Below are 25,054 nucleotides of genomic sequence, written 5' to 3' on the forward strand. Positions count from 1 at the left end.
GGGGCCCATAAGGTTAGATGACGCAAAGGGAGGGGGGAAGGCGAGGTGTCATTGTGTGAATCCATGGAGGTTAAAATAAAAAATTCCTTTGTCAGTGAGTTTTTTTTTTCCCTCCGTCAATGAGTGATTTGAATTGCTGGTGCATTTGGCTCTACACATTTTCCTCAGATCACGTTTGTTTGCTGAAATAAAGGAGGAGTGGGAAAAAAGGATAAGAAAATTCTTGAAAAAAGTAAATTTTTTTTACTTTTCTTAAAAGTGTATATTGTTTAGTTACTTGGATTTGGAAAAGTGAGAGACAAGTTTTTTTGAATGGTAAAATGATAATCCAACTTTGTCACCCTAAGGCTTTTTAAAAATTCAACAAATTTTGTAGGATTTTATGGTAAAATTTAAAAAAATAAAAAAATGGGACCCACCACTATCACTTTTTCACAAATCCTTTTTTTTCTTTTTCTCTCCCTCACCCCACTAGACATGGGACCCACATTTTTTTTTTCCAACCCCCACCTTTGCAAACAAAAGCATCCTCGTAGAATTGGAAATTATTCCCCAACGCCGGGAAGAGGCAAAGGCAAGGGTAAGGGACAACTCCCAAAATAGAAGGGATGGAAATGAAGCTCTAAGAGAAGACAGACACCGTCGACAGTCTAAAATGATAGACTCTAATGACGAAGGTTTCGATGTTAATCTAGAGGTTGAAGAAATGGCTAATACAAACAGAGAAAACACATTGATAGGTTTTATTCTACCAGGGAAGCCGTATAGCAACCAGTGCTTGAAGCCTTACCTAGAGCCTAGAACTGTGTCAAACCAATAGATATTATCCAAACTGATGAGGAGATGTTCATGTTTCAACCCACCAGATGTTCATGTTTCAACCCACCACCAAGACATGTTCAATGTCATTGAAAAATCTCCGTCGTTGATTTCAGGGAATCTATTGATGCTAGAACTTTAAGCACAAAGAGAAAAAGTGGGAGTTCTCGAATAGATTTCTGGTGTCAACTCCATGATATTCCCCAAAAACTTCTTGTCTTTGGAATTCGGGTTTCAGTTAGCAACAAAACTAGGAGAGCCTGGCAGAGGAATGCTCATCCAAGGAAATCAATTGGGGAAGTAGGTTAATTATTTCAGATGTTGTATCACAATAGACAAGAGAAAACCCCTACGAGATGTGATTGTGGTAAGAAGAAGAACAAGAGAAAATGTTGAGATTAGAGTCAGATGGAAAAATTACCCATGTTCTGTTATGCTTGTAGATTATTGAGACATGATGAGTTGAAATGCCCAAAATTGTTTGAGAATCGAACTCACAGACATAGAAGGCACCAACTGGGTCCTTCATTGAGAGGAACCACTCTAGATGCTAGGTTGATTGACGCAAGCATTGAGCCTTCATTATGCAAAATTTGACCACTACAAACGGTGATTTTCCTTCACCGTCGATGGAATAGGAGACCGGAGAAGGGAACACCGTAGGCGAAGCTACCATTCCCGACAACACTATGATTCCTCTGAATCAAATATTGAACCCCGGACCACCAAATCAGCCAAATTCGGAAATTCCTTTTACGAACCCTACTTCTCAATCACAACCACCTAATGGTGTCAATTGCATACTGAAATCGAAATCGTTTAACTGTGTTGAACCGTACTGTCTAAAACTGCCCATATCACACTGTTCAAAATTCGGTACGGTACATACCGAAACCGAATTTCTTTAGTACGATTCTGGTTTTACATACTCATACCGTCGGTATGTACCCGAAACCGTACAGAATTGGTACCAAACAAATTAAGGAATTTAAATGTAATTTTATAATTAAAACACTTTATCTTTACCCTATCCCTAATTCCTTGTTTCAATTTTTCGTTTCATCATTCACTCCTCTTCTTAGATTTACTTGTTTTGTCTCTATTAATATCATATTATCTATCGATTGTTTGATCGCAATTTCATTAGGATATTAATGAACTAATAACAAAAGTGGCATATTGTACCGCACAAGATACAGTGTTTAAACCGTTTTCCCATGACGATTTAATACCGAAACCATACCAAACCATTTTTACAAATACCGAAACCATACTATACCGTACCATGTAAAATTGTATGGTACGGTTTTAATTTTCGGTATTCAAAATTAGTATTGTACCGAAATCATACCGATTAACACCCTTACAACCACCATTGAACTGCACCACGATCTGCACCCAAAAAATAAATATCCTGCAACCCACCTTGCGCAGACCCACCTTTTCATCTTATTTAACCATCTCATCTCACCTCTCTCATCTCACCTCAATCGCCTTTACCCTTTTCACCCACAACAAACCCTAAGTTACAAAATCTCCTTGTCTTTCGTGCCAACCCTAGCAACTTTTTCACTCACCCAGCAGTGTGATGCAAGTTGCAACTACCCCTCAAAGCCAAACTTACTTCAATTAACCCATGTGCCCATCCCATTAATCAATCAAAGTCCGAAGTCCCACAATCACTACAAATTGAAAACCCACCTGCCCTCCAAATGGAGAGCCCAAAACCATTGAGGCACTTCTCCACCCATGGTTGTCCCTAGTATCTCCACCTACAAGGCCCTTTCGCTAGCAGCCCACCTATCTCTCGAATCCGGATCATCACCCCATCAAGGGAGCACTTTGTGGGACCCACAAGTAAAAAATAAAAATATAAAGAACCCATCACCCAACCCTAGGTCCCCCTGTATTTATGGTGGTAAAGCCGTCGGGGAGCACAGAGTGCTCCCCCGACGGGTTGTAGATTCGGACTCCTATCTCTCTACCCCACTTAACCCATCCCCTCAACCATTAGACCCATCCCAGTTAAACCTGACTATCTTATCCTTGAAAGATTGCTCTGCATCTACTTTAAGTATCAAGTTGGGAGTTAACAAAAAAAGAAGTGAGGAAATAGTAGAACCGAATCACAAAGAGGAACTTGAAGATGGCTTAGAGAACTTTTTACTACTAGACCCTATGGTGTTTGGTGGCGACCATCACCACAGGCAACAATGATTCTCATTAGTTGGAATTGCAGGGGGTTGGTGAGTTCCCTACAATTCTCGCATTGAACAAACTTACCAAACAAAGGAAGCCATATTTAACTTTTCTAATGAAGACTAAAGTTCAACAAAGAAGTGGAATCAGTTAAGAAGAAATTGAGAATGGACTTTCATTTTACATTGGAACCTATTGGATTGGAGGGAGGCCTACTAGTCCTATGGAAGGAATATGTTCAACTTCATATATTTAGCTCTTGCTCCAAATTCATTGATTGCTCTGTGAGAATGGGTAAGGAAGATGACTTTTTCTTGACTTTGGTTCATGGCGATCCATTAAGAAGTATGAGGCAGCAAGTTTGGGACTCCCTAGTGGATTTGAGTTTGGATAGAGTTGGAGGATGGTAATGCACAAGTGACTTTAATTCATTTCTCTCATGGCATGAAAAGAGTGGAGGGTCATGTACTGGTTCTAGGGACGTAGCAAAATTTAAAGAGATGATGGAGGGTTGTGGTTTCACTGATCTAGGATCACATGGAGCAACTTAGACTTGGAACAATAAGAAGTTGGGAAAAGGAAATGTTAGGGTTAAGCTTGACATGGCTATGACAAACTCCGATTGGCTCCTTGCATTTGTTAAAGCAGCTGTATATGTGGAGATTGCAATAGCTTCTGACCATGCCCCTTCATATATTGACACAAATGAGAGACCAAGTAGGGGTCCAAAGCTATTTAGATTTGAAGTGATGCAGTTGAAGAATCCCTCATGTGAAAGAGTTATAAGGCAGGCTTGGGTCAAAAAGAGGAGCCACCATCACCTTCTATACTTCTAAAGAAGCTTTCATGGCGCCAAGAAGACTTGCAAAAATGGAACCATGAACGTTTTGGTCATCTTCAATCAAAAATACAAAACTTGCAAAGCTTCAAGGGCTACCCAATGAAGAAGGAACTCAATGGAAGGGGAATCAATCATCAAAAGAGCTAGAGCATTTAGTTAGCTGTCAGGATACCTTTTAGAGACAAAAATCAAGAGTAGAATGGTTAGAAGAAAGCGAGAAAAAAACAAATTCTTCCATGCAAGCACAATAGCTAAAAGGAGGCATAATCGAGTATTCAAAATAAGGGATACAACTGGTACATGGTGCTCGGATGAGGATGAAATCTATAAATTATTTGAAAGGTATTATACTGATTTATTCACATCAAAAGAAATTGAGGACCATCACTTGGAGGAGGTTCTCCAGGAGTGGAAAGTGGTGTTTCCCAAGAGCAAAATGACAGACTAATTGCCCCACCTTCTTTGGATGAGACTATACTTGTTCCTCCCATCCATTGTACCGAGCTCCCAATCAACTTTTGTTAAAGGAAGACTAATTTCAGATAATGTGTATAAAGCCCATGAAGCTTTTCATTAAATCAAACGCAAGAAGAAAGGAAAAAAGGCATTACTGGCACTCAAGCCAGATATGAACAGAGCTTATGACAAACTAGCTAGAGTGGAAGAAAGGAACCCATCACGGACTCACAATAAAAGTTGAATTGCTAAAGAAAAATAGAAAAACCACAATAGAACCTTGTCTCTCCAACCTCATCCACGGCCTTCATCAATGTCTTTTTTATTTTTTTTGGATAATAAAAAGAGGGGATGCAGTAGCAGCGACCTAGCACCCTCCTACGCAATGTTGGGATTTTTTATCAAATGCGACCTATACAAGCATTAGCCATGTGCACTACCAGCGCAAGCAATGACCCAATCAGCGGAGCCCCACCGGAAGCCTAGTATAGTCCACAGAAACCAATAGCGCTCATGCCCATGCCAAAGAGCACATAACTGTCCAATGTAAGAAACAAATGAGCATAGGGGACTTGAACTTGAGACATGAGATTTACCAAACCACTTGGGAGTGAGCTTGAGACTACTAGACCACCACCTCGATGGTTCATCAATGTCAGACCTGAAGGAACATGGCAGCACCGGTATACCTATCGATGTCTTCAGGGGCGTTAGTGATCTCTCAGCATGTTAAGGGTAGTTTAGTCACTCAAAATTTTACTCTTAGATGAAGATTTTAATCTCAGCCATCGATTTTGAATCTTCTCTTCTAGGTGTCACTCTCTCCTGCCCGCACTGTTTTTTTTTTTTTTTTTTTTTTTTTGGGGGGGTAAATGAAACTTAGGAAGGTCAATCGAAGCAAGGTAATGGCGGGAGCTGCGCCATGTTTGTTCTGTCAGATCGCTCGTTCCTCTACCTCTACGCAGCTCCTTTACGCCGTGGGTTGCTTGCTAAGGATTCTTACTTCTTCCATTTCGTTTCCTCGAGTCGTTGGAAGTAATAAGATCCTAATTGTTTGCATTTATTGTAGGATAAGAAGGTCGTCGCCTTTCGAGATATCAACCCTTCCGCTTTCAGGTAACAATCTAACCCTTTGTTCTTGCGGTACTTTTGATTGTCGTTAAGTATGATGTAACCCTATATGCTTTAATTCAAGAGTTTAGAGTTAAATAGAACAATTAGTCATGTATAACCATCTTATAAAGTTTTAGTAGCTGATTTATCAGATCCATTGCAAAAGGTTGTGCAATCACTGAAGAAATTGAAGAACTCCGAATATTGTCAACTGCTGAGTTGAAACTCTAGTACGTCCCAACTGCATTTGGTTTCTAATTCTAATATGTTCTGTGTTTTTTTTAGCGTTTATCGTATTATGGGTAGCAGTATGGGTAGCAGTAGATTCTAAGAACTGGCGGAGTGGGGTAGGTGGTGAGGGAAGCTCTTGTATTAGTTGAAGATGATGCATGGTGATATTTCCGAAGTTCTAGGGTGGGGGGGGGGGGGTAGAAACCCACTCATAAAAGGCCAAAATTGCTTTAGAGGGATTCCAAAGCTGGAGCTTGAGTCCTTGAATTCAATGGAGCAAGGGCCCTAATCATGCCCTATGATACCACAATAATACCAGAAAAGTAGGAGGCATTCATATTTGATAATAGCTTCATAACTCATAGCTAACTTTCACTTGACAGAGATGGAAGTTCTTAGGGCTCTTGTGATATCCAGCTTCACAAGACAGCCAAGGTGCTGCTAGCATTCTTCCAAAGTGAAGGCCTGAACTGTCATCACCTTGATGGGGGGACCAAGTTTTGCACCAGCTGAAAGCAGGCCTCATTGGAGATGAGTTCCTGAAGGAGAGAGTGGAACTGGACCCAAATATCACTGTACTTGAACTCCCAAGTCCCTAATCTGTTCCATCCTTCAAGGACTATTAAGTTCACCCAGCAAAAGATTTTAGGACTCTTAATAGAACTAGATTTACAGATCACTTGAACAACTATAGATTCAAAAATCAATTAAGGATTTAATCAAAGGACTAAATAAAAATAAAATAAGATATCCTAACTAAGACTTTGATGCAGAACCCCTATACTAATGGTACTGGTGTAGGGAGAAATACCTATACCTGATGCTGGTTTTAAACAGCTAAATTGAATCATATTTGCTCTTCATCAACTGAATATTGATTACCTAGGTGAGTAACATGTATCTACTTACACTTTTTTGAAAGAAAAAAAAATGAAAATTCTCAAAACGTGCACGGTCTTCACACTTTTGATACTTAGGCATTCGAAAACCATATTGTGTTTGCGAGTGCCCTTTCTTTCTTTAATAACTGATACAAAACCTCATATATAGTAATATTTTAGTTTCGCCTATGAAAATCAATGCTGGTATTGGGCTTCTTGCTTGAAAATATTGTACCCACCTTAGAACCTCATAGCCTCCTTCCACCAACAGGGCTTTGGTAATATTTAGTCCTTCTTCAGTGCCACTAGTATTTCCACCATTTAAAGTTTATTTTTAAGTAATTAAGTATGATGCAACTTGAGACCCTGCTTAGAAATCTAGAAACAACAAATATATAATTGTTTTTACACTATATCTTCAGCATTGAGCTATTCCTACTGCTGCACTTTTCATGTGCCTCCATGCCAAATCCAAAACTATGTTTGCTACAATCTTATGCAACTAATTTGAAAAGCTCTGCAAGTTGCTTTAATCATTTTTGTTTTTTCTTCTCTGTTCTTTGCTTTTCTTTTTTTATTTTTCTAGTGGCCATCCTTGTTGTTCATGTAATCAGTTGAAAAGCTTCTTCTCTTAGCTTGATTGTTTCTGCTTTGTTAAACTGTAGGCATTACCTGGTCATTCCTGTGGATCACATTTCAACAGTTAAAGACCTCAAAAGGACAATGGGAGACTATAAATTGGGTAAAATTTTGAATGCAATGAATGTGTACCATTAGTCTATTTAACTTTCACCTAGTTAATCTCCAGTTTTCTGTCTTTCCTAGTGAGCCATATGTTGGACGTGGGACAAACTCTACTTCACAAAGATGCACCAAACTCCAAGCAGTGCAGGTATTGTGTTTTCAGAACAGCAAAACATATATATATATATATATATATGAAAGGTGTGAAACAATGGCTTTAGCAGTGACCAAATGTCTGGAAATTAAGTTTGGAAGGAATGATGTGGATTTACGAGTCAATAGGGGTACATAGGAAGGGGGGGGGGGACACTATTCAATACCTTGTGAAGATTTAAGGTGCTCAGCTTTTCTATTTCCCACAATTTGTCTTCTTCTCCACCTTGCCATTGCAGGTTCAGTCTTTATAGGTGAACAGATATGGAGCTTACTCATGGACTTTTTCTCAAATCCTAATTTCAGTCTCCATCTTCTTTCAAATGTAAAACTTGTGACTGCTTTTCTAAATTCTCTGGTTCAATAATGACTGTGCCCTCCATTTTTGAACCTTTAAAACTGCATATCTGCAAGAGCCGAAGCAATTTATATATGATGGTCAAAAGGGTTTTTAGTATCCCCCACTTCAAATGGCAGAGGAATGTTAGCGTAGAGCTCCGAAGAGTAGTTGATGTGCTAATGAGTTTGCTTTTTTCTTATTTACTATTACTATATATTTTTTCCAGGGGGCGGCAGAAGGGTGGAAGAGTCCCTCATCAGACCACGATCATAACTTTGTTGAGCTACACCTTGGTGAATATGGGAGAGTTGAGAGAAGAGATACCTCTGAGGCTCTGCCACTATTAGGTGCTTAACTGGTTCATTAATGAAAATGAAACTTAGTGCAGCTCAAACAATTAAAATGGTTGTTCTTCCCATACTTGCAGCATTCTCATTTGAATTAAATAATCAACCTGCAATGGTGTGAGAAGAAGTTGACGAAGAAGTAGAAGATAACTGGGGAAATAATAGATTCTGACATCTACTGAGAGTTTGAGAAAAGAGAAGACCAGATTGGGAAAGGTTAGACTGTAGCAATGGGAAGGAGAAACTTCACTTCTTTACTCTTCATTAGGTACTTCCCTAAATTATGTTATTCCTAGTTTACCGCTTTAGCACTATAGCTTTGCTTTATTTTCTTTAACTGGTTGTCCAAAACTTGCCCACCACTCAAAATCAGACCAAGATAACACACTTATAAGGATGACAAATAGAATAGTGAATCAATCTCACTCGCTATATACGTATAGGTGCAAATGCATTTCTTGGATAGCATTGTGATATGTTCTCTTGTTATTACAAATTGTCTCCTGCGAGTGTAGTATGAGTTCAGGCCGATAGCTTGTCTTGTGGAAGGATTTGTAAATAAATGTTGCTAAAACAACAGCAATTGATATTTCTTGGATCTGAGCTTAAGGCAGAAGTAGTCAGCTTTGCTGATGCAGGTGAGTTCAAAATATACTCTTTCTGGAAAGTTATAGAAACAGGTCTTAGATCCTTGGAGGCAAACAGGCCTTGACTGGCCTTTTCTCATGTTTTCCAAACATGCGTTTGGAGCCTGTTTAAGGAAATGTCAGCTGAGTACCCCACCCAAAACTTTGGTGAGCTGTAGTCTAGATTGTTGTTTGCTTTTAAAGTACTGATAGCTTTTATGTTGTTTAATTTGTAATAGCACTCCCTTGCTTAATCTAGACTTCAGGCTTCTCTTGAATTTTGAGAAAACACTGCACCCATTAAAAGGACCCAACAATTCAACTTTCAGGTCCGTTGGACATTGTAGTTGTCTATTTTAGGAGTTAGCTTGCTATCTGCAACTTGAATTGTGCTATTCAGTTCTGATTAAGTTTGGACCTATATTAAACTACCTAATCCCTGTTTCCAGTCCCTAAACTGCTTTGTAAATGAGACTTCCTCCTTTGTTTCACTTCCTTCACACTTCAGCTTTATACAGACTGAGAATTATTGTAAGGTGTGTTTTGCCTGATTTGATATCCTTTTGAAAATATTTGAGGATGTTAAATCTGTCCAAGATTAGTCAACTGAAAAACCACGTTGTCTTGGTAACTTGACAAGGTCTCAGCCAAGTTGGTGCAGTTTTATGTACAATGTAGGCCCTTGGTTTTGGTTGCCATATGACCTAATTTGGCATGAAACTTACAGGAATCCTTTTTAGGGGCCCTTCTAAACATAGTGGAACCTTAGTTTTCAAAAGAAAAAACATCCAAAATGGTAATTCGCATAGGACCCTACCATGGATGTTAAGTGTTTGTATAGTTCAAGTAAGACAAAAAAAAGAAATAGGAATTAAAAGAGATCAAAGTATGAACCATTTCATAAATCATTTATCGAAAATTGTTTGTTACATGCAGGTAAGCAAATCTCCTCTAGATGTTGTGGATGGAACATCACATATACTTATTATTATAAAGAGCAAATTATAGCCTTGAGTTTGCAAACTATTACATTTACACCCCCTGGAATTTATTCTGTTTCGTTCACACCCCCTTTTTTTCACATCATATATCAAACACACATGTATAACTTAGGCCTTGTATCTAGCATGGCCTCGAACAAAACTGATTGGAGGGCAAGAATCCATGTAGCCGACCCCATTTAGTTGGGACAAGGCTTATTGTTGTTGTTGTTGTATATCAAACACACACCTTCTGTTAGAATAATGGGGTTAAATGATGACTTAGCATCCACTGTATTTTCTAAATTCCCAAAGTACCTTCCACCCTCAAACCTGTTTCAACTTTGTAGGAAAAACAAAAAAACAAAGAGAGAAAGAAGAGAGGAGGGTGAAGAACAACCATGACTGGTTTATATTTTTTTCAATTTTTCTTCTCACTTATAAGAAGATTCAATGAGGGTAAATATGTCTTTTTTATTTAAAACTAATGGTGTCAGGAAGGGGGGGGGCCTTTGTACTGTAATTAGTTTCTAGGGGTTGTAAACATAGCACCCTGCAAGTTCAGGAGTGTCTATATAACTTTCTCTATTATACCTATTTCTGGAGACCTTCATCCTTGCTACCTGTTTCTAAGCTTCTTCTTTCTTTCTTTTTTGGGTTAATTCTAACCTCTCTTTACCTTCCGCAGGTTTGGCTTTCATCAGCCTCCATTTAATAGTGTTAACCATCTCCATCTCCATTGTTTTGCACTTCCCTTCATACCCAGGTGAGCATTTTCCTTTCGTTTCCTTGGGAGACATAAATGCAATTTGAAATTATCTACGTCTGTTGACTCTTAAAGATTGTGAACAGCTGGAAACATATAAAGTACACTTCTCTAGGACCCTTGGGTGGATTCATCGAGGCCACAAAGTTGCTGGAAAAGCTAAAGGCATAAGCATCTGAGTTGTAAATATGACAAGTGTGCCCTTACCAAAAAAAAATATGACAAGCGTGCCTAGCTTGTGTACTTGTGTGGGCTTAACAGCACGGGCCGTTTGGTTACAGAGTCTGGTTCAAATATTTAGATTCACGGTTATTTGGGTGTTGGATACGCTCCAATTTTGTTGCGGTTTTGTGGATGCTTTGACATCTCTGGATTTCACCCATTTTCAAATTTTTTTTGATCTCTGATCTGCTTTTCCCCGTTTTTTTTTTTTGTCGGTTTTGTTCTCCCGTTTCTCCCCCCCCGCCCCCCCCTTTTCTTGTGAGTTTGTTAACTGATTCTTGGAAACAGTTGCTTGCAATAATCATCCAGGCATTTGTTAGTAGGCATAAAGAAACTAAGTATCTGAGCTTTGCCAAGGAAACATTGAAGTTATGGACTGAACGTGAGGTCTTTACATTAGGCAAGTCCATACTATCCATCCATTTATTGTGTTGTCGTTTGGTTGCATTGGCATCTACTTGGGCAGCCTGTCACCTTGTAATCTGATTGTATGCTCAGTTCAAATTATCTTTATTCAAAATCGCATCATATACCAAATTTATCAAAATTAATGAACAATCTTACCAATTATATTCCAGTGATTTAGGCCTCAAAAGTCAGCATTCCAAATGTGGTTAGGGAAGAGTATATACATGAAAGAATTTATAAAAACAATATAAATTATGAAGGGATTCTGTAATCGGATCTTCAAAGTCAACAGGTAATCTTTCCAATTATTTCGAATGATTTAGGTCTTAGAAGGTAACATATTAAATGTGGCTAGAAATAAGAATTTACATGGAAGAATTTATAAGAAATCATTCAAATTTACCAAATATTAGCATAAAATTACAGTAAATACCAAAATTTTGGGCCCAAAATAACAAAAATATCCTCCAAAATGGAGGGTGGAAATCTCCTAAAATTTGGGTCAAATTTCACCAAAATTTCGGCGAAATTTCGCCAGTTCGCCAGGTAACAAAGCAGCGAACTTTCATTCCTTGGTTAGACAAATTTGGGTTTTCTCAAGAAAGTGGTTGGTTTGGCTTATAAGGTTCATAAATGGGTAATCCACCCAATTGTGAGGATATCAAGACAGGAATGACTCCTGCTGTCTTAAGTTGGCTCAATAAGATGCAAATCCAAAAAAGAAAAATCAATTAGGGAGCCGGGAAAACTGGCCATTTTGGCTGTGATATTATATAGTTTCTTATTTTCCCATTTGAGTTTCTCTGTTAGCTGTACACTTTTAGCCTCAATGTGACCTCATTTGTCAGTAGAGATGTTCAGATAAGAATCAATATCAAAAGTGGCGACTAGTCCAAATCTGCTCTTAAATTACCAATGGAAACTAAAAACCAAATTGGGTTCTCTTTGACATGACTCCATTATTGGCCAATAAACACTTTCGGTGTTCCCCATCAAACATGATGTTAAGTGCTAACCTTAGCATCTTTAGGTAAAAGCAACAACATGATTCGAAGAAAGCTGTTCGGGGTTTAATGGTTGGCCACTGAATTAAATGCCCCGGACAATAGGAGAAAAATTCCAAGAAGAGAGTGGTTGGCCTAATTGGAAGATACTTGGCCGCTATCCTTTCAAACTATATTATTAGGTCTTGTTTGGCATTCCCAGCCGTTTTGTTGTCTTCTGCCGTTCACATAAAATGCTTTATTCCAAGGTTACGTTTGGTACCAAAGAAAAGATATACAATAGAAATTATTCTATCCCTCTTGTCTTTTTTCTGCACCTCAATTATTTTTAACGTTTGGTTACCCAAAAGGAAAAAAAAAATTAATTTTTAAGGTTTATCAAAGGATATTTTTTTGTGGATATATGTCGGGTAGGGTACACCGTACAACTACACTAATTATGGGGTTTATCATATTATACCAATATGAAACGAGTGCAATCATTGGCTTGAATATTATATGGTTTATCCAATCAATTTTGTTGTTCCAAATGAACCCATTACCAAACTCCATTAAAGTTGGATTTGACCTATTAGCAATTGTTTTTGGATTACAATAGACCATTCAAAACCCTAGCTGTCAGAACTCGTAGAATTTCAATTGACATTTAACCTTACATTTTTTATAGTCCACTTAGTTTGATCTAGATCATTATTTTCAATGCTTTCATTACTTTTAAGTCGAGCATTAAAAAATACATTGTAGACCAGACTCTCGGTAAAGGCTCTAGATTTTTTTTTGTGGAGGGCCTAGTAGTTATGACTGAAATATTTGTTGAAGTGAAATACTCTATCCAACAACCTAAGATGTAAAACTGTTTAGAGTTCCAAATGTGGGCTTGTTTAAAGTCAAGTGTGATGGAGCCCTTCTGCTTAACTTTCAAACTGGCTGGTATTAGTTGTGTTATCAAAGATTATGAAGGTTTCACCCTTCTTGCAATGTCTAGTCTGCAGAAGATGAGTAATTCCTTCGTAGATGAGGTGAAGACATTAACTTTCTTTAAAACTCTTTCGTATCTTGTTCTTTTGTGTGTATTTCTAGAGCTGCAAATGTTGTCGCAGATACTCTAGCAAGGAGAGTCTTGTCCTTGACAAGTAGAACATGTTGGCGAACTTCCACTTCTTCGCTACCAAGATGCCTTGTGTTTTTCTCGCCCTTCCTTTGAATGAGATCATTTTCTTACCAAACCAAAAAAGAAAATTAAAAAGAAAAAACTGCTTAGAGTTGTAGGATTAATGTCTGTTTTGACTCTTGACTAGCACCAATCCAGAAAAGGTGGTATGGAGAGATTCACCCATGGTTTCATTTAAAGAGCAAATAAATTTACCAGCTCATGATGTTCTTTTCTTTATTGATACGGTTGAATCCAGCAATGAAATACCTTTCTTCAAACTTTTTATGAAGGATAACTTTTTCAAGTTCAGCTAATCTGGGTCTACCATATTAACTAGGAAAGAGGGGAAATCATGAGTAATTTTATGTTCTAGGGTTGGGTCGATTGATGGGTTCTTTTTTTGGAAAATAGGGTTGGTGCATTGGAAATGGAGTATACAATAATATCCGAAGCAGCTGGCACATACAAGACTGAAAACGACTCAAGCAGAGCAGAAGACACCCAAACTGGTCCCTGTGATTCTGTGAATCTGTGACCCTTTACTCTTCCTCTTTCCCGTCCTTAAAAGAGTATTAGAAAATAGCAGAAGCAATTCCAACACTCAATTGCCCTTTCTATGCTTTGTCATACCCACATCAACTGTTACTCTACACGAAGTGACGCAGAAACGCCATGCTAAAGGAGAGAGAGAGATGGCGTCGTCTCCAAGTTTTGCTCGTATCTTCAAGAGACACAGCTGTGCCAAGTTGCCAACTGCCCAATGGCTTGTTTGTTTGGTGGCTAGCCTACTCGTGTGGCGGGCGAATCCCTCATTTTTAACTCCGCGCGAGAATCTAAAGTCTTTATAAGGAGAAACAAAAGAAAAAAAACGTACGTACCAAAATAGAGATGTCGTCATTCATCCCTTACCTACTCCAAGTGGTTCCCACAATTGGCCACGTGGCAGCCTTTCAATCGAGCCTTCCAGCTGGCAAGTGAGAGTCCGTGGGCCCTGCAGCTGAGCGCCTTCCTTCTTTTGGACTTTTTCGAACCAAATTACTACTGACGTGGTTTGGGCAAAACACCAACAGAGAATTGTGTTTGGTATGCATTATTGGATTCTTCTTAGAATGAGTAACAAACCAAACAATGTATCAGTGCGGATAAGCGAAAGCCTAAGCCTAACGAGCGACCACTGCAGAGAAACCTAAAGAAACGAATCTGTTAAAAAAAAAAAAAAATTCCCCTTTTCTGGATAAAGATATAAACTTGTAGTACGCTAGTCTGACCATCACCAAACAAATGTCTCCAGAAGCTCCGACTCCTCCATTAAATATTTCTGAATGATTATCGTGATTTAATGGCAACTTTTAAATTGTGACTTCGTAGCCCCAATAAGAACCTCTGCAAGAAACCCAATAGCTTCGACTCCTCTCACCCACCTTTTTCAAAACCATCTAAAACCAAGCGCTGTACTTTGTTTCTTCATCAAACCTCGCCTTTCTTACTCTTTTTCTCGGATTAATGGCGTCTCTTCTGCGTCGGTTGCTCTTCTTCAGTTTCTCCATTGCATTTCTCTCAGTTGCGTCTTCACATATTGTTTTTCCTCTGAGCCACTCTCTTGCAAATACCCAACTTAACCATACCCATCACCTTCTCAAAAAATCCTCTGTTCAGTCCACCACCAGGTTCCGCAACCACCACCATGGTCATCTCCACCGCCGGCAAATATCTCTTCCCCTTTCTCCCGGTAGCGACTACATCCTCACCTTGTCTCTCGGCTCCGAACCAGCTCAAACCATCTCCCTTTACATGGACACAGGAAGTGACCTCGTTTGGTTCCCCTGCGCCCCTTTCAACTGCATACTCTGTGAAGGCAAATACGATACCTCCGCTGCCACAGCTCTTCCTAATGTCTCTTCCTCTGCTTTTGTCCCCTGTAACTCCCATTCCTGCTCCGCCGTCCACTCATCTCTCCCATCCTCTGATCTCTGCGCAATATCGCGCTGCCCATTGGAGACCATTGAAACTTCCGATTGTTCTTCCTTCGCTTGCCCACCTTTCTACTATGCTTACGCCGATGGCAGCTTCATTGCCCGTCTGTACCGCGACAGTATATCGATACCTATGTCGTCCCCATCGTTTCGCCTGCAAAATTTCACCTTTGGGTGTGCTCACACCGCACTCGCCGAACCAATTGGCGTCGCTGGTTTCGGTCGAGGAGCCCTCTCTTTGCCTGCTCAGTTAGCTAATCTCTCCCCTCAACTCAGTAACTCGTTCTCTTACTGTTTGATTTCTCACTCATTCGATGAGCAGAAAATTCGCAGGCCAAGCCCATTAATTCTTGGCCGTTACTCTCAGAATGATGAAGAGAAGCAGCAATCAATCGATGGGAAAAGTGAGTTTCAGTATACGAAAATGCTCGACAACCCCAAATACCCGTACTTCTACTGCGTTGGGCTTGAAGCGGTCTCAGTCGGAGGAAGTAGAATTCCGGCACCTGAGATATTGAAGAAGGTGAACAGCAAGGGAAATGGTGGAATGGTGGTGGATTCTGGCACCACATTTACAATGTTCCCAGAGAAGCTGTATGAAGCAGTGGTGGCAGAGTTCGACCACCGGGTCGGTCGGATTTACAAGCGGTCGAGAGAGACAGAGGACCAGACCGGGCTCAGTCCTTGTTATTACATTGAGGCGGCGGCGTCGTCGCCTGCGAATGTACCAAAGTTGACACTACACTTCGTAGGGAACGCCAGTGTTGTTCTACCGACCAGGAATTACTTCTATGGGTTTACCAACGGTGGTGATGATGGAGTAGGCAAGAAGAGGAAAGTGGGTTGTCTGATGTTGATGAACGGTGGAGATGATGCGACTTCAGGTGGGCCCGCGGCTTTACTAGGGAATTACCAGCAACAAGGGTTCGAGGTGATGTACGATTTGGAAAAGGGTAGGGTTGGGTTCGCCCGGAAGCGATGCGCTAGCCTTTGGGATAGTCTGAACCGGGGACGCTAACCTACGTGGCTGCCAATAGCGTTGACTATCCTTGAAAAGTCGAAATCATGGATCTATAGGTAGCTAAGTTGACCGCACGTGGAGTTCATGTAAATACTGGGAAGACGTGTTGTCGGAAATCGGAATAATAATAAGGGATGTGGGAGAAGATAAACTTTGTATATATATATATATATATATATATGGGTTTTGAGAAATTTGAAAAGTTTACCAAAATAAAAAAATAATAAAAAATTGAAAAGACATTGAATAGAGATAAATATCATAAATTAACTATATATTTCGAGGGGAGTTGCCGGCCGAACCAACCATAGAATCTATGAATTTTTATGCTGCTGCATCACTGCATACAGCTGATAGTGTAGATTAAACCACTCATCAAAATAAATTTGAACGGTGCAGAATCAAGGAGTGGGTTTTAATAATAAATATTATTTTTTATTTTTATATTTTAAAAGTAAATAGTTTATTAATTTAAATAAAACCCCTCCATTTATTCAGATCTTCAAAAATCTATTTTGTTTGGCCCTAGATTGGAGATTAGCACGAGGGGTTTGACGCCTATAAGTATGCATTTGGTAACGTTTTCATATTAAGAGACCAGTTTTTATACAAAACCATTTTGTAATGTTCTTGTACTAACAAACCGTTCTTTGCTTAGAAATGGGCATTTGATAAATTCGTTCTGAAAATATCTATTAGAATAAAGTGATATTTGATAAATTTGTTCTAAAGTTTCAATTTGAACCAATTTTATTACTTCTGTTTCTTTTATTTAGTAAAAACATCTTTTAAGAATGTGTGCAATACCGCTAAAAGTGTCTTCACCCCAAGATCAATCAGCTCAAACCTTTACAAAGTTCCTCCAACACAAACTGGTTTTGGACTCTTTACCTTCTTCCATGGCAATTTTACATTCTTATTTGGAATTAACTATATTTGTTACTGAGAGAGAGAGAGGAGGACTTATTCTATTTTTTAAGATTAGCACGAAATGTAGTCTTTAGATTATAGCACCCCAAAGGTTGAAATGAAAGGGTTAGGCCCAATATTCTATTTTGGTTCTTTACTCTCTTTCTGGGTTCCTCCATGTTTGGGATTGCTGGATTGTTTTCACTCAAGTTATGGCATCTCCACGTATTCACCAGTGTGCTTCTCTTTCTCCATTGCTTAGTTCAAAGTAAACTTTATCTTCTTGCAAAACGTAGCTATTTTGCCACTCAATTTTCTCCTACTTACCAAGATTTCCTTCTCCGCATCAAACCCTAGATGGGGCAAAACCAGGAGAAACGATCAACCCTATTGGTCAAACTGGTCTAAGAATTTGAACGTACGTATTGTGAGGGTTAGTTCAATGCTCTCATTAGGCTGCTGGGGAGGGGCGGTGATGATTGCCGGCAAAGGGAGTGGCGTGATGTCCCTGCCGGGCAAGGGAGGGGGGGGGGGGGGGTGGATGAACGACAAGATAAGGGCAATTTTATAAAGGGGCATTTAGGTCTTTATGCACGCAAAGGGGTAATATCGTCTTTTCCAACCCTCATTTGTCGGTCAAAAGACTTCGACCGTCAAGAGGGGTAACTTGATATTTTGTTTTATGGCATGGGTGGGCATCGTGATATTAATTGCATATAAAGGGACAATCAAGAATTTAGCCCCCACTTAAGGGATCGGCAGCCCTGAAAAAAACTCTTAATTTTTAAGGATGTGTTTAGCCCATTTTCATATGTGCAAGATAGAGTCAGCTCAAAATTAGAAAGCTGGAAACTCTCCCACACAAGCAAAGAGGTTTTGTTAAAACTAGAAAGGTTTTTTTCTAGTTATTGGAATTCTAATTATCTTAATAATAGGTCTAAGAGTGATACTAACAATCAATACTACGATCGTTACACCTATGACACTAAATACAGTTGGAATAGTCACCTTGATAGTTTCATTGATAATTATCTTTGTTCTGAAATTAGTATTTGATAGTAATAGCTCTATTCTCAAAGAAGCTGCTGTTAAGGAAGCACCAAATTTCTAGTGGCACCATTTCACCTTGATTCTACTTCTATTTTTTTGTTCCGTGGAGGCACATACAACACTAGGATAAACCGGAAAAGTGAAACAACATATCAAAAAGATTCCTATTACTAACCTTAACTCATGTAGAAAAAAGAGTGAAAAATCAAAATTTGTTGCATTCTCTTTAAACTTAGTTTGCAGGAGCACACTACAAGATTTCAACAACAATCTATCCATGATGAGATAAGAAGAGCTTCAACTAAACACTAATGAGGAAAAGGAGAAAAGAACAAAATACATTGGGTGGGATGGCATAGACTATGTGTACAGACCATTATTTGCTAGAAGAATTGACAATTATTTGCTAGAAGATTCTGGGCAAACCCTAAATTTTAGGAAAATCCTCTTAGAAACCCTAACCCTAATATGGGGTTCACATCATATTTCAACTTTCAGAAATATTCTTGATATACTTTAGGAGTTTTATGTAGCAAATTGTGATGACCAACCACTATAATTCTAAAGAGGTTCTCCTCAGAGGGTTTGAGGATGAGAGACAAAGTGGCAATGTCAAATTTGGAAACAACCTGATTGATCTCATGGCTAAAGAAAGGGGAAGAGAAGTGGAAGCCCTTTCGAAGGGAAATCCCTTTAAGTTAGTCTAATGTGACAGAAGGTAAGGCACTTTCATTGTTTCAAGTTTCTTTAACTGTGCAGATTTAATTATTCTCAGTTCATTTAGACCCTATACCAACTATTTTTGCCAGCTGCACAAAACCTATTAAGTAACAAACTGTCAAGATCTTTTTCTTCCTCAAGAAAAAGCCATTGTCATTATTAAAATAAAAGTGCCTGTAAGTTTTGATCAACTAATCACCTGAAGAGATACTTAAGGCTCTTTTTGGTATCAATTCTCATTGTCTATTATGACTATTTAAAAGAAATAAGTATAAGAATTCATTATTGATCAAGAATGACAAATGGTTTGGTGACATTTGTCAACAATAAATTATGGAATGAAAAATAAGTTTGGTATGTTAATTGAAAAATTTTTAGAAAATGAAAAATAAGTCTGACAATAAAATGATTTCCCTTTGACTTCCCCTTCTCGAGTTCGATATATTCCCCTCTGTTTCCCATTCACTACATTATTGGATATTTGTTCTCTGGGATTTTGTTCACTCGTGGTGCTGTTTTAATTGGGAGATAGGGTTCTGTTAGCATTTGCGATTCAATCTTTTGAGTAGAAATTGAAGACCCAACTTTGCCCGTTGGGCCGTTTTGTTTCGGTGAATAGAAACAAGCTTCCATCTTTTTTGTACGTAACCTAAGTATATCCCCCACTAGTATAACATCAAACCAAACTAAAACCAATTCAAAACCCAAATCGCTAACGGCTTCTGCACGGTCCGGCGTTGATCGGCCAGGATTGTTGATGGTTTTGGTTTGGCTTGTCTGCTCTTACCTAACGGTTCAATAGATCACATCGATCAGGAAGCGAGCTGAACCCAAAATTCAAACCAAAGAGAGATTATCCAAAGCGTGAATGACATAAATCGAGCCTATATCACCATGACCAAACAAATCAAGAAAGAGGTAGCCCGGTAGATATCATGCCACCAAAATCTAAAACTGCTCACGATTTCTTAACAAGGAGGAAGCATTGACTAAGAGCTTTGTAAAACAAATCGTCCAAAAAGAAATGAAATAAAATTAAAAATAAATCCTTTCAAAACTCCGAAACAATAAAATAGAGAGAACCAGACAGGAAACTCATCAATGCAAATCCACCTTCTTGAGATTTTTTGCGGGATTGAGAGCTTCCTTGAGACATGGAAAGAGGATTTGAGAAGCCGCCGTAGACTTGAGAAGAATTTTTCTAGGAAATGAGAGATGTGATAGGGTTTGAGAAGTGATTTTATAAAATAGTGTGTTTTTATTGATACACCCCTATCTAAACTTCAAAATTTCAAGTTTACCCCCGCATAAATGAGGAGAATGACTTTTCACCGATAATCCATAATGGACTTTTAATCCATTGTGAATTTTTGAGGTTTTTCTATTATTTTAAATAAAAATAAAAATGATAATGGATGCCAAACAATTTAAAACAATGAAAAAATCTCATAATAGACAATGAGAATTGATACCAAAAAGACCCTAACTTGTAACTGATCAATATATGCATAGTGTGGTACCTCATGCTTTGCTTTACTGTCTGCAACTCAGACCAGTTACTGTTATAATCCAGAAGCACCAAAAATCCTTCCTTTCTTCCTCCATCTACTTTCCTCAACTAAATCTGTTGATTGATGCTTTAACAAGAATGTAACCTAAAATCAAAGTAAAGTAACCAAAATTTTAAGCTTCACATGTTATATATGTTGGTTTCTAGACCTCTAATATTTAATCCATGATTAAAATCAAAAGCAGATAAAAAAAAAAAAAGAAGCTATTTTAATATCAAAAGCACCTAGAAATCAACTTCCAAATGAAAGCAGCACCTGGAGGTGCAAAAATTAGAAAAAGTGGGTCAGATAAGGTGCCAACATTAGGCCTAATTTTAAAGCAGCAGAGACAATAGTAAGAGTTTGACATTCAAAACAAATTTTCTCATATACCTGTATAGACCAGGTAGTTCTTGCACAATGAAGGAGATCTAATAACCCAGAAATGGTTTGTCCCATTCATAAAATAGACATTTATTTGTTGATGCTAGGGACACTAACACGATTCTAGGCTCATGCTTTAGTAGTCCTTCACACATCATGAGCCATGGATGGTATAGCAATGATAGTTTGCAGGGTTCCCTATACCTATTTGGAAAAAATTTCATATGATAATTGAACATCTGAAAAGGATATATCAACCTATTAAGTATTAAATAAAATATAGATACATGAAACAATACCAATTCAAACCTTTTAAATGTTTCAGATTCATTTATACTTTTCCACTCCTACTCTCCAACCCACCCACATGCTTATAAGAAGAAAAAATTAGTGCTGCTGCCACTGGAGAAGATAAAATATAACCAGAAAAGGAGAACCTTGAGACCTGCGACTATTAGTTGACCCCAAAGCAAAAGCAGCACAAAAGATAGAAGAGGATGCCAGAGTTACAAATCAAACCCTAATATATTTCCCACTGCAATTTTTTTTAGGGTGGGGAAGAAAGGAATCCATAACTAAAACAGTTTCATGAAAATTTGCTTAGGTCTATCATTTAGCTTTGTCTCATGATAATGTATGACAAACAAAAGAAAGGCCACATACTTTACAGAGACATGATCATCGTAATAGCCTCAGAGTTAAACTTCAGTGAAGTCTGGAATGAGCATCAGCTGGTGAATATCATAACTTAGGGTAACAAAAAATAAGTGTCTCCTTTGTCAGGTCATGAAGAACGAATCTTCTACTTGTACACAGATCTCCATCTATATTCTCTAATAAATCCTTCAAGTTTCGGGCGAAGATGGATATAGTGCCCCTTCTGTTCCATTTGTTCTATCACTTTATAAGCTTCATCCAGTTTTCCAGCATTCCGCAAATTAACTACTAGAGTTCTATAAACAATGAAATTTGGACTGCAACCTCTAGATTCCATTTCATCCAGTATTGCATGTGCCTCTTCGAACTTCCGGGCCATGCAAAGACCACGTATCATGGAATTGTATGTAAAGGCATTCGGTAGCTGTCCTTTTACAATCATCTCATCAAACATTTTCTGTGCATTCTCAAGCTCCCCAGCAACATTGTATCCCGTGATCATGACTGTGTAACATACCACATCTGGCGTGTACCCCTTCCTCACCATCTCATCAAAAAAGTAGCGGCACGCAACCAAATTTCCAGCCCGACTCAGCCCATCCATCAATGTGGTGAAATGAAGAATGTTTGGTTCACAACCAGCTTCATTCATCTGATTTAATAGCTTAAGAGCTACACAGGGTTTGTCATCTTTCCCAAGCACATGGAGTAAGATATTATATGTGTGGGAATCTAGGGAAAGTTTACTTTTAACCACCATATCATCAAGCAACGAACGGAACTCATTAAACTTTCCCAGTCTATACTTTGCACATAAGAGAATGTTGTATGTTAGAACGTCAGGAGGATGCCCATCGGCAAGCATTTTCTGGTACAACCACTCAATCAGATTGTACTGATTTACTGCCAGAAGAGAATGTAGGATTGCATTGTAGGAGTGCTTGAAGGGCCTATATCTAAATTTCTTTGATTTAAGAAACCTCTCCACTATATCCCTTCTCATACCTGCCTCACTGAAAGTACATATTAAGATGTTAAAGGTCCTGGCAGTAGTTGGCAACCCATCTTTAGTCATCTGATCAACTAATCTTAGAATTGCCTTCCACTCCTGGCAATTTGCATAGATGCTCATAAGCAAGTGGTAGGTTCCCGTGGTGTGGCTGTAGTTATCTTGAAAACTAGCCCATGTGAAGAACTTGAAACTCAATTTTGCACAGCGGTCCTTATTTGTATGGTTTATAATTTTTAAAATCCTTTTAAGAACTTCCCTGACAAGGAAAGTTGACACACTAAGTTGCAACTCATCCAGAGCCAACCTAACATCAAAACCCGGCTCATCACGGTGGAGAATATCCATGATTCGATCAGCATCCAACCTAATGCGCTTGAAATTTTTCTGCCGAGGGGACAAATCTAAATCTTCCTGAGAACCATTTTCGTCATCATCATGAACATCAAAACTCGGCTCATCTTGATGGAGAACGTCCATAGTGCTGATATCAGCATCCAACCTGACATCCTTGGATTTCGGCCAATGGAACAAATCTTCCTGAGAACCATTTTCGTAACTGTCCTGAATTCCTACAATAGACATCTCGGGGAGGGTCGCAGCATTAGGGTCCTCTTGAAGGGAAGAATCAAAATCCAGTTTTGGATCACCTCCCTTTGAGAAACCATCAAAAACTTCTTCGCACCCATTGTCAATGGCACCGTCGTCTCTGAAGCAGCTACGGTGGTCACATAGAGACCACCGCGAAATATAGCGAAAAAACGAAATGCTCCAACTGACCCTTGACCAAATAGAATCGTACGAGTATAATTTAAGCATCTGGAGAACTTCATTGTCTCTTTGCTTTTCTTTTGAACAGCAGCAAGTTCATAGGATAATAAATTTGTAATGTCTTAGATGAACAATAAAAGAATAAAAATTTCATTCTACACAAGAGTTGAATATGAGTAACTCCGGACACAAACACCCACTTAATAATGGAACTGCTGCGAACAACCCTAATTCTGATGAAACCCTTACGGGCAAATGCAATAAAAATTTGATCTCTGAGAAAAACAAATATCACCGCAACTATTAGAGTTCTGTTAATAAGGATTTGGGACTGCACTACACATACCCGATTTGGCTGATTGCAGGCTCAGAAACACTCGCTTTACGCTATAGATTGAAGGTCCGTCTGCCCCTCAGATAAGGCAAAACAAGGATCAACAAGCACCCCCTGAGCAGTCGAACTACATTGCCAGAATCGTACTTCGAGCGATCAGATCAGGTGTATGTGATGGATCCTTATGCCAGCTGATAGTGTAGATTCCACCGCGTCATCCAAATAAAATTGAACGGTGCAGAATCAAGTTTTAAATCTAAACATTATTATTTATTAAAATACAATTTTAAAAGTAAATAGTTTATTAATTTAAATGAAACCCCACATTTACGGCATTTACTCTATCCTCAAATATCTATTTTGTTTTGCCTAGATTGGAGAATTAGCATTTGCAGATAAAGCTTGTGTCTCTAGCATTTTTTTTTTTCTCTTTAAGTGCACGAGGCATTTGACGCCTATAACTCTATAAGTTTGGTAAAGTTTCGTAACTAATAAACCAGTATTTATGCAAAATCATTTTTTAATATTTTTATGCTAACAGACCATTCTTTGCTTAAAAATGAACGTCTGAAAAATCCATTCTGAAAATACCTATTAGAATAAATTGGTGTTAGATAAACTCGTTCTAAGGTTTCAATTTAAACCAATTTTATTATTTCTGTTTCTATTATTTGGTAAAAACATTTTTTTAGTATTCTATAAAAAGTGTTATTTAGAACACTTTTCTTATTAGCCCATTCTTAAAAAACAAAAAAACGAACAGTTTTAATAAACGCCTCCAACGCAAAAAACGTTTTTTAAAAACGTTACCAAACATGCCCTAAAAGTTTTTCCTTGATTAACTTTGGCATTCCTCCAATCCAAAGCTCCTCTTGCACAAACTGGTTTAGGACCCTCTATCTTCCATGGCAGTTTTACCTTCTTATTTGGAGTGAAACTATATTTGTTCTTGGGCTCGCTTCATTCTCTTTTATTTTCTAGTTAGCAAAAAATGTAATCTTTAGATTATTCTAGCATTTAAGAAATAAATTTCTTATACCCAATATTCTATTTTGGTTTTTTATTCTCTTTCTGGTTTTCCATGTCTGGGATTGCTGGATTTTTTTCACTCGGGTTTATCACATTTTCGTCTCCTCTTGCTTCTGTTTCTCCTTCTTCTTAGTTTAAAGTACGATTTTATCTTTTTTGTTTATTTTACTTCCCCCTTTTCTTTTCTTTCTTTGTCTCTATTTCATTTCCTCTTTAGCTGTTTTAGAGGTTCCTTTTTCTCTCTTCTCTGAAACATGTGTCACTCAATAACGATTTTAATAGCTTATGATTGAATAACTATAATAGAAGGTGGTTGCATAATGAGGGATTTGGACATAAATCAAGTGCCTTCAACTGCAGAGTA

The 25,054-nt window shown here is 38.4% G+C and overlaps 3 protein-coding genes across 7 annotated transcripts; 2 read left to right on the forward strand and 1 right to left on the reverse strand.

Annotated features, from left to right (window-relative positions):
• The first annotated feature begins 5,205 nt into the window (after window positions 1-5,205).
• LOC149013464 (bifunctional adenosine 5'-phosphosulfate phosphorylase/adenylylsulfatase HINT4-like) lies at window positions 5,206-10,751 on the forward strand. 4 transcript variants are annotated; one of them, XR_016174069.1, is made up of 7 exons: window positions 5,212-5,292; window positions 5,385-5,431; window positions 7,206-7,282; window positions 7,366-7,432; window positions 8,004-8,124; window positions 10,419-10,496; window positions 10,583-10,593. XR_016174069.1 is itself a non-coding variant. In XM_089159593.1 (6 exons), exons 1-6 carry the CDS (start codon window positions 5,221-5,223, stop codon window positions 10,665-10,667), a joined length of 426 nt encoding a protein of 141 aa, XP_089015719.1. In that variant the 5' UTR covers window positions 5,206-5,220; the 3' UTR covers window positions 10,668-10,751. The 4 variants fall into 4 exon arrangements, 2 of the variants coding, with proteins under 2 accessions (XP_089015719.1, XP_089015718.1); XM_089159593.1 differs by lacking the exon at window positions 8,004-8,124 and having other exon boundaries at window positions 5,206-5,292; window positions 10,583-10,751; XR_016174068.1 differs by lacking the exon at window positions 10,583-10,593 and having other exon boundaries at window positions 8,004-8,392.
• A 3,805-nt stretch (window positions 10,752-14,556) lies between these two features.
• Window positions 14,557-16,417, forward strand: LOC149013465 (Eukaryotic aspartyl protease family protein). The gene has a single exon (XM_089158865.1). It carries the CDS (start codon window positions 14,787-14,789, stop codon window positions 16,272-16,274), a length of 1,488 nt encoding a protein of 495 aa, XP_089014991.1. The 5' UTR covers window positions 14,557-14,786; the 3' UTR covers window positions 16,275-16,417.
• A 1,324-nt stretch (window positions 16,418-17,741) lies between these two features.
• Window positions 17,742-23,910, reverse strand: LOC149013466 (uncharacterized). Of its 2 annotated transcripts, none has more exons than XR_016174075.1 (3): window positions 23,674-23,898; window positions 20,438-20,611; window positions 17,742-19,166 (listed from the first exon to the last, which is right to left on the reverse strand). XR_016174075.1 is itself a non-coding variant. In XM_089159760.1 (3 exons), the coding sequence occupies exon 1, from the start codon at window positions 23,373-23,375 to the stop codon at window positions 21,693-21,695; it is 1,683 nt and encodes a 560-aa protein (XP_089015886.1). In that variant the 5' UTR covers window positions 23,376-23,910; the 3' UTR covers window positions 17,742-19,166; window positions 20,438-20,611; window positions 21,554-21,692. The 2 variants fall into 2 exon arrangements, 1 of the variants encoding a protein (XP_089015886.1); XM_089159760.1 differs by having other exon boundaries at window positions 21,554-23,910.
• Window positions 23,911-25,054: the final 1,144 nt, after the last annotated feature.

Source organism: Hakea prostrata, chromosome 6 (genome assembly GCF_041222555.1).
Source record: "Hakea prostrata isolate BN-2017 chromosome 6, UWA_Hpros_2, whole genome shotgun sequence".
In the NCBI taxonomy this organism is placed as follows: domain Eukaryota; kingdom Viridiplantae; phylum Streptophyta; class Magnoliopsida; order Proteales; family Proteaceae; genus Hakea; species Hakea prostrata.

Bases quoted from the DNA above. Each gene is read 5' to 3' on its own strand.
- LOC149013464 (XM_089159593.1), top strand. From the start codon at position 5,221: ATGGCGGGAGCTGCGCCATGTTTGTTCTGTCAGATCGCTCGTTCCTCT. The intron at 5,293-5,384 runs GTGGGTTGCTTG...CATTTATTGTAG, and splicing joins CTACGCAGCTCCTTTACGCC to GATAAGAAGGTCGTCGCCTT. The intron at 5,432-7,205 runs GTAACAATCTAA...GTTAAACTGTAG, and splicing joins ATCAACCCTTCCGCTTTCAG to GCATTACCTGGTCATTCCTG.
- LOC149013465 (XM_089158865.1), top strand. From the start codon at position 14,787: ATGGCGTCTCTTCTGCGTCGGTTGCTCTTCTTCAGTTTCTCCATTGCA.
- LOC149013466 (XM_089159760.1), bottom strand. From the start codon at position 23,375: ATGCTTAAATTATACTCGTACGATTCTATTTGGTCAAGGGTCAGTTGG.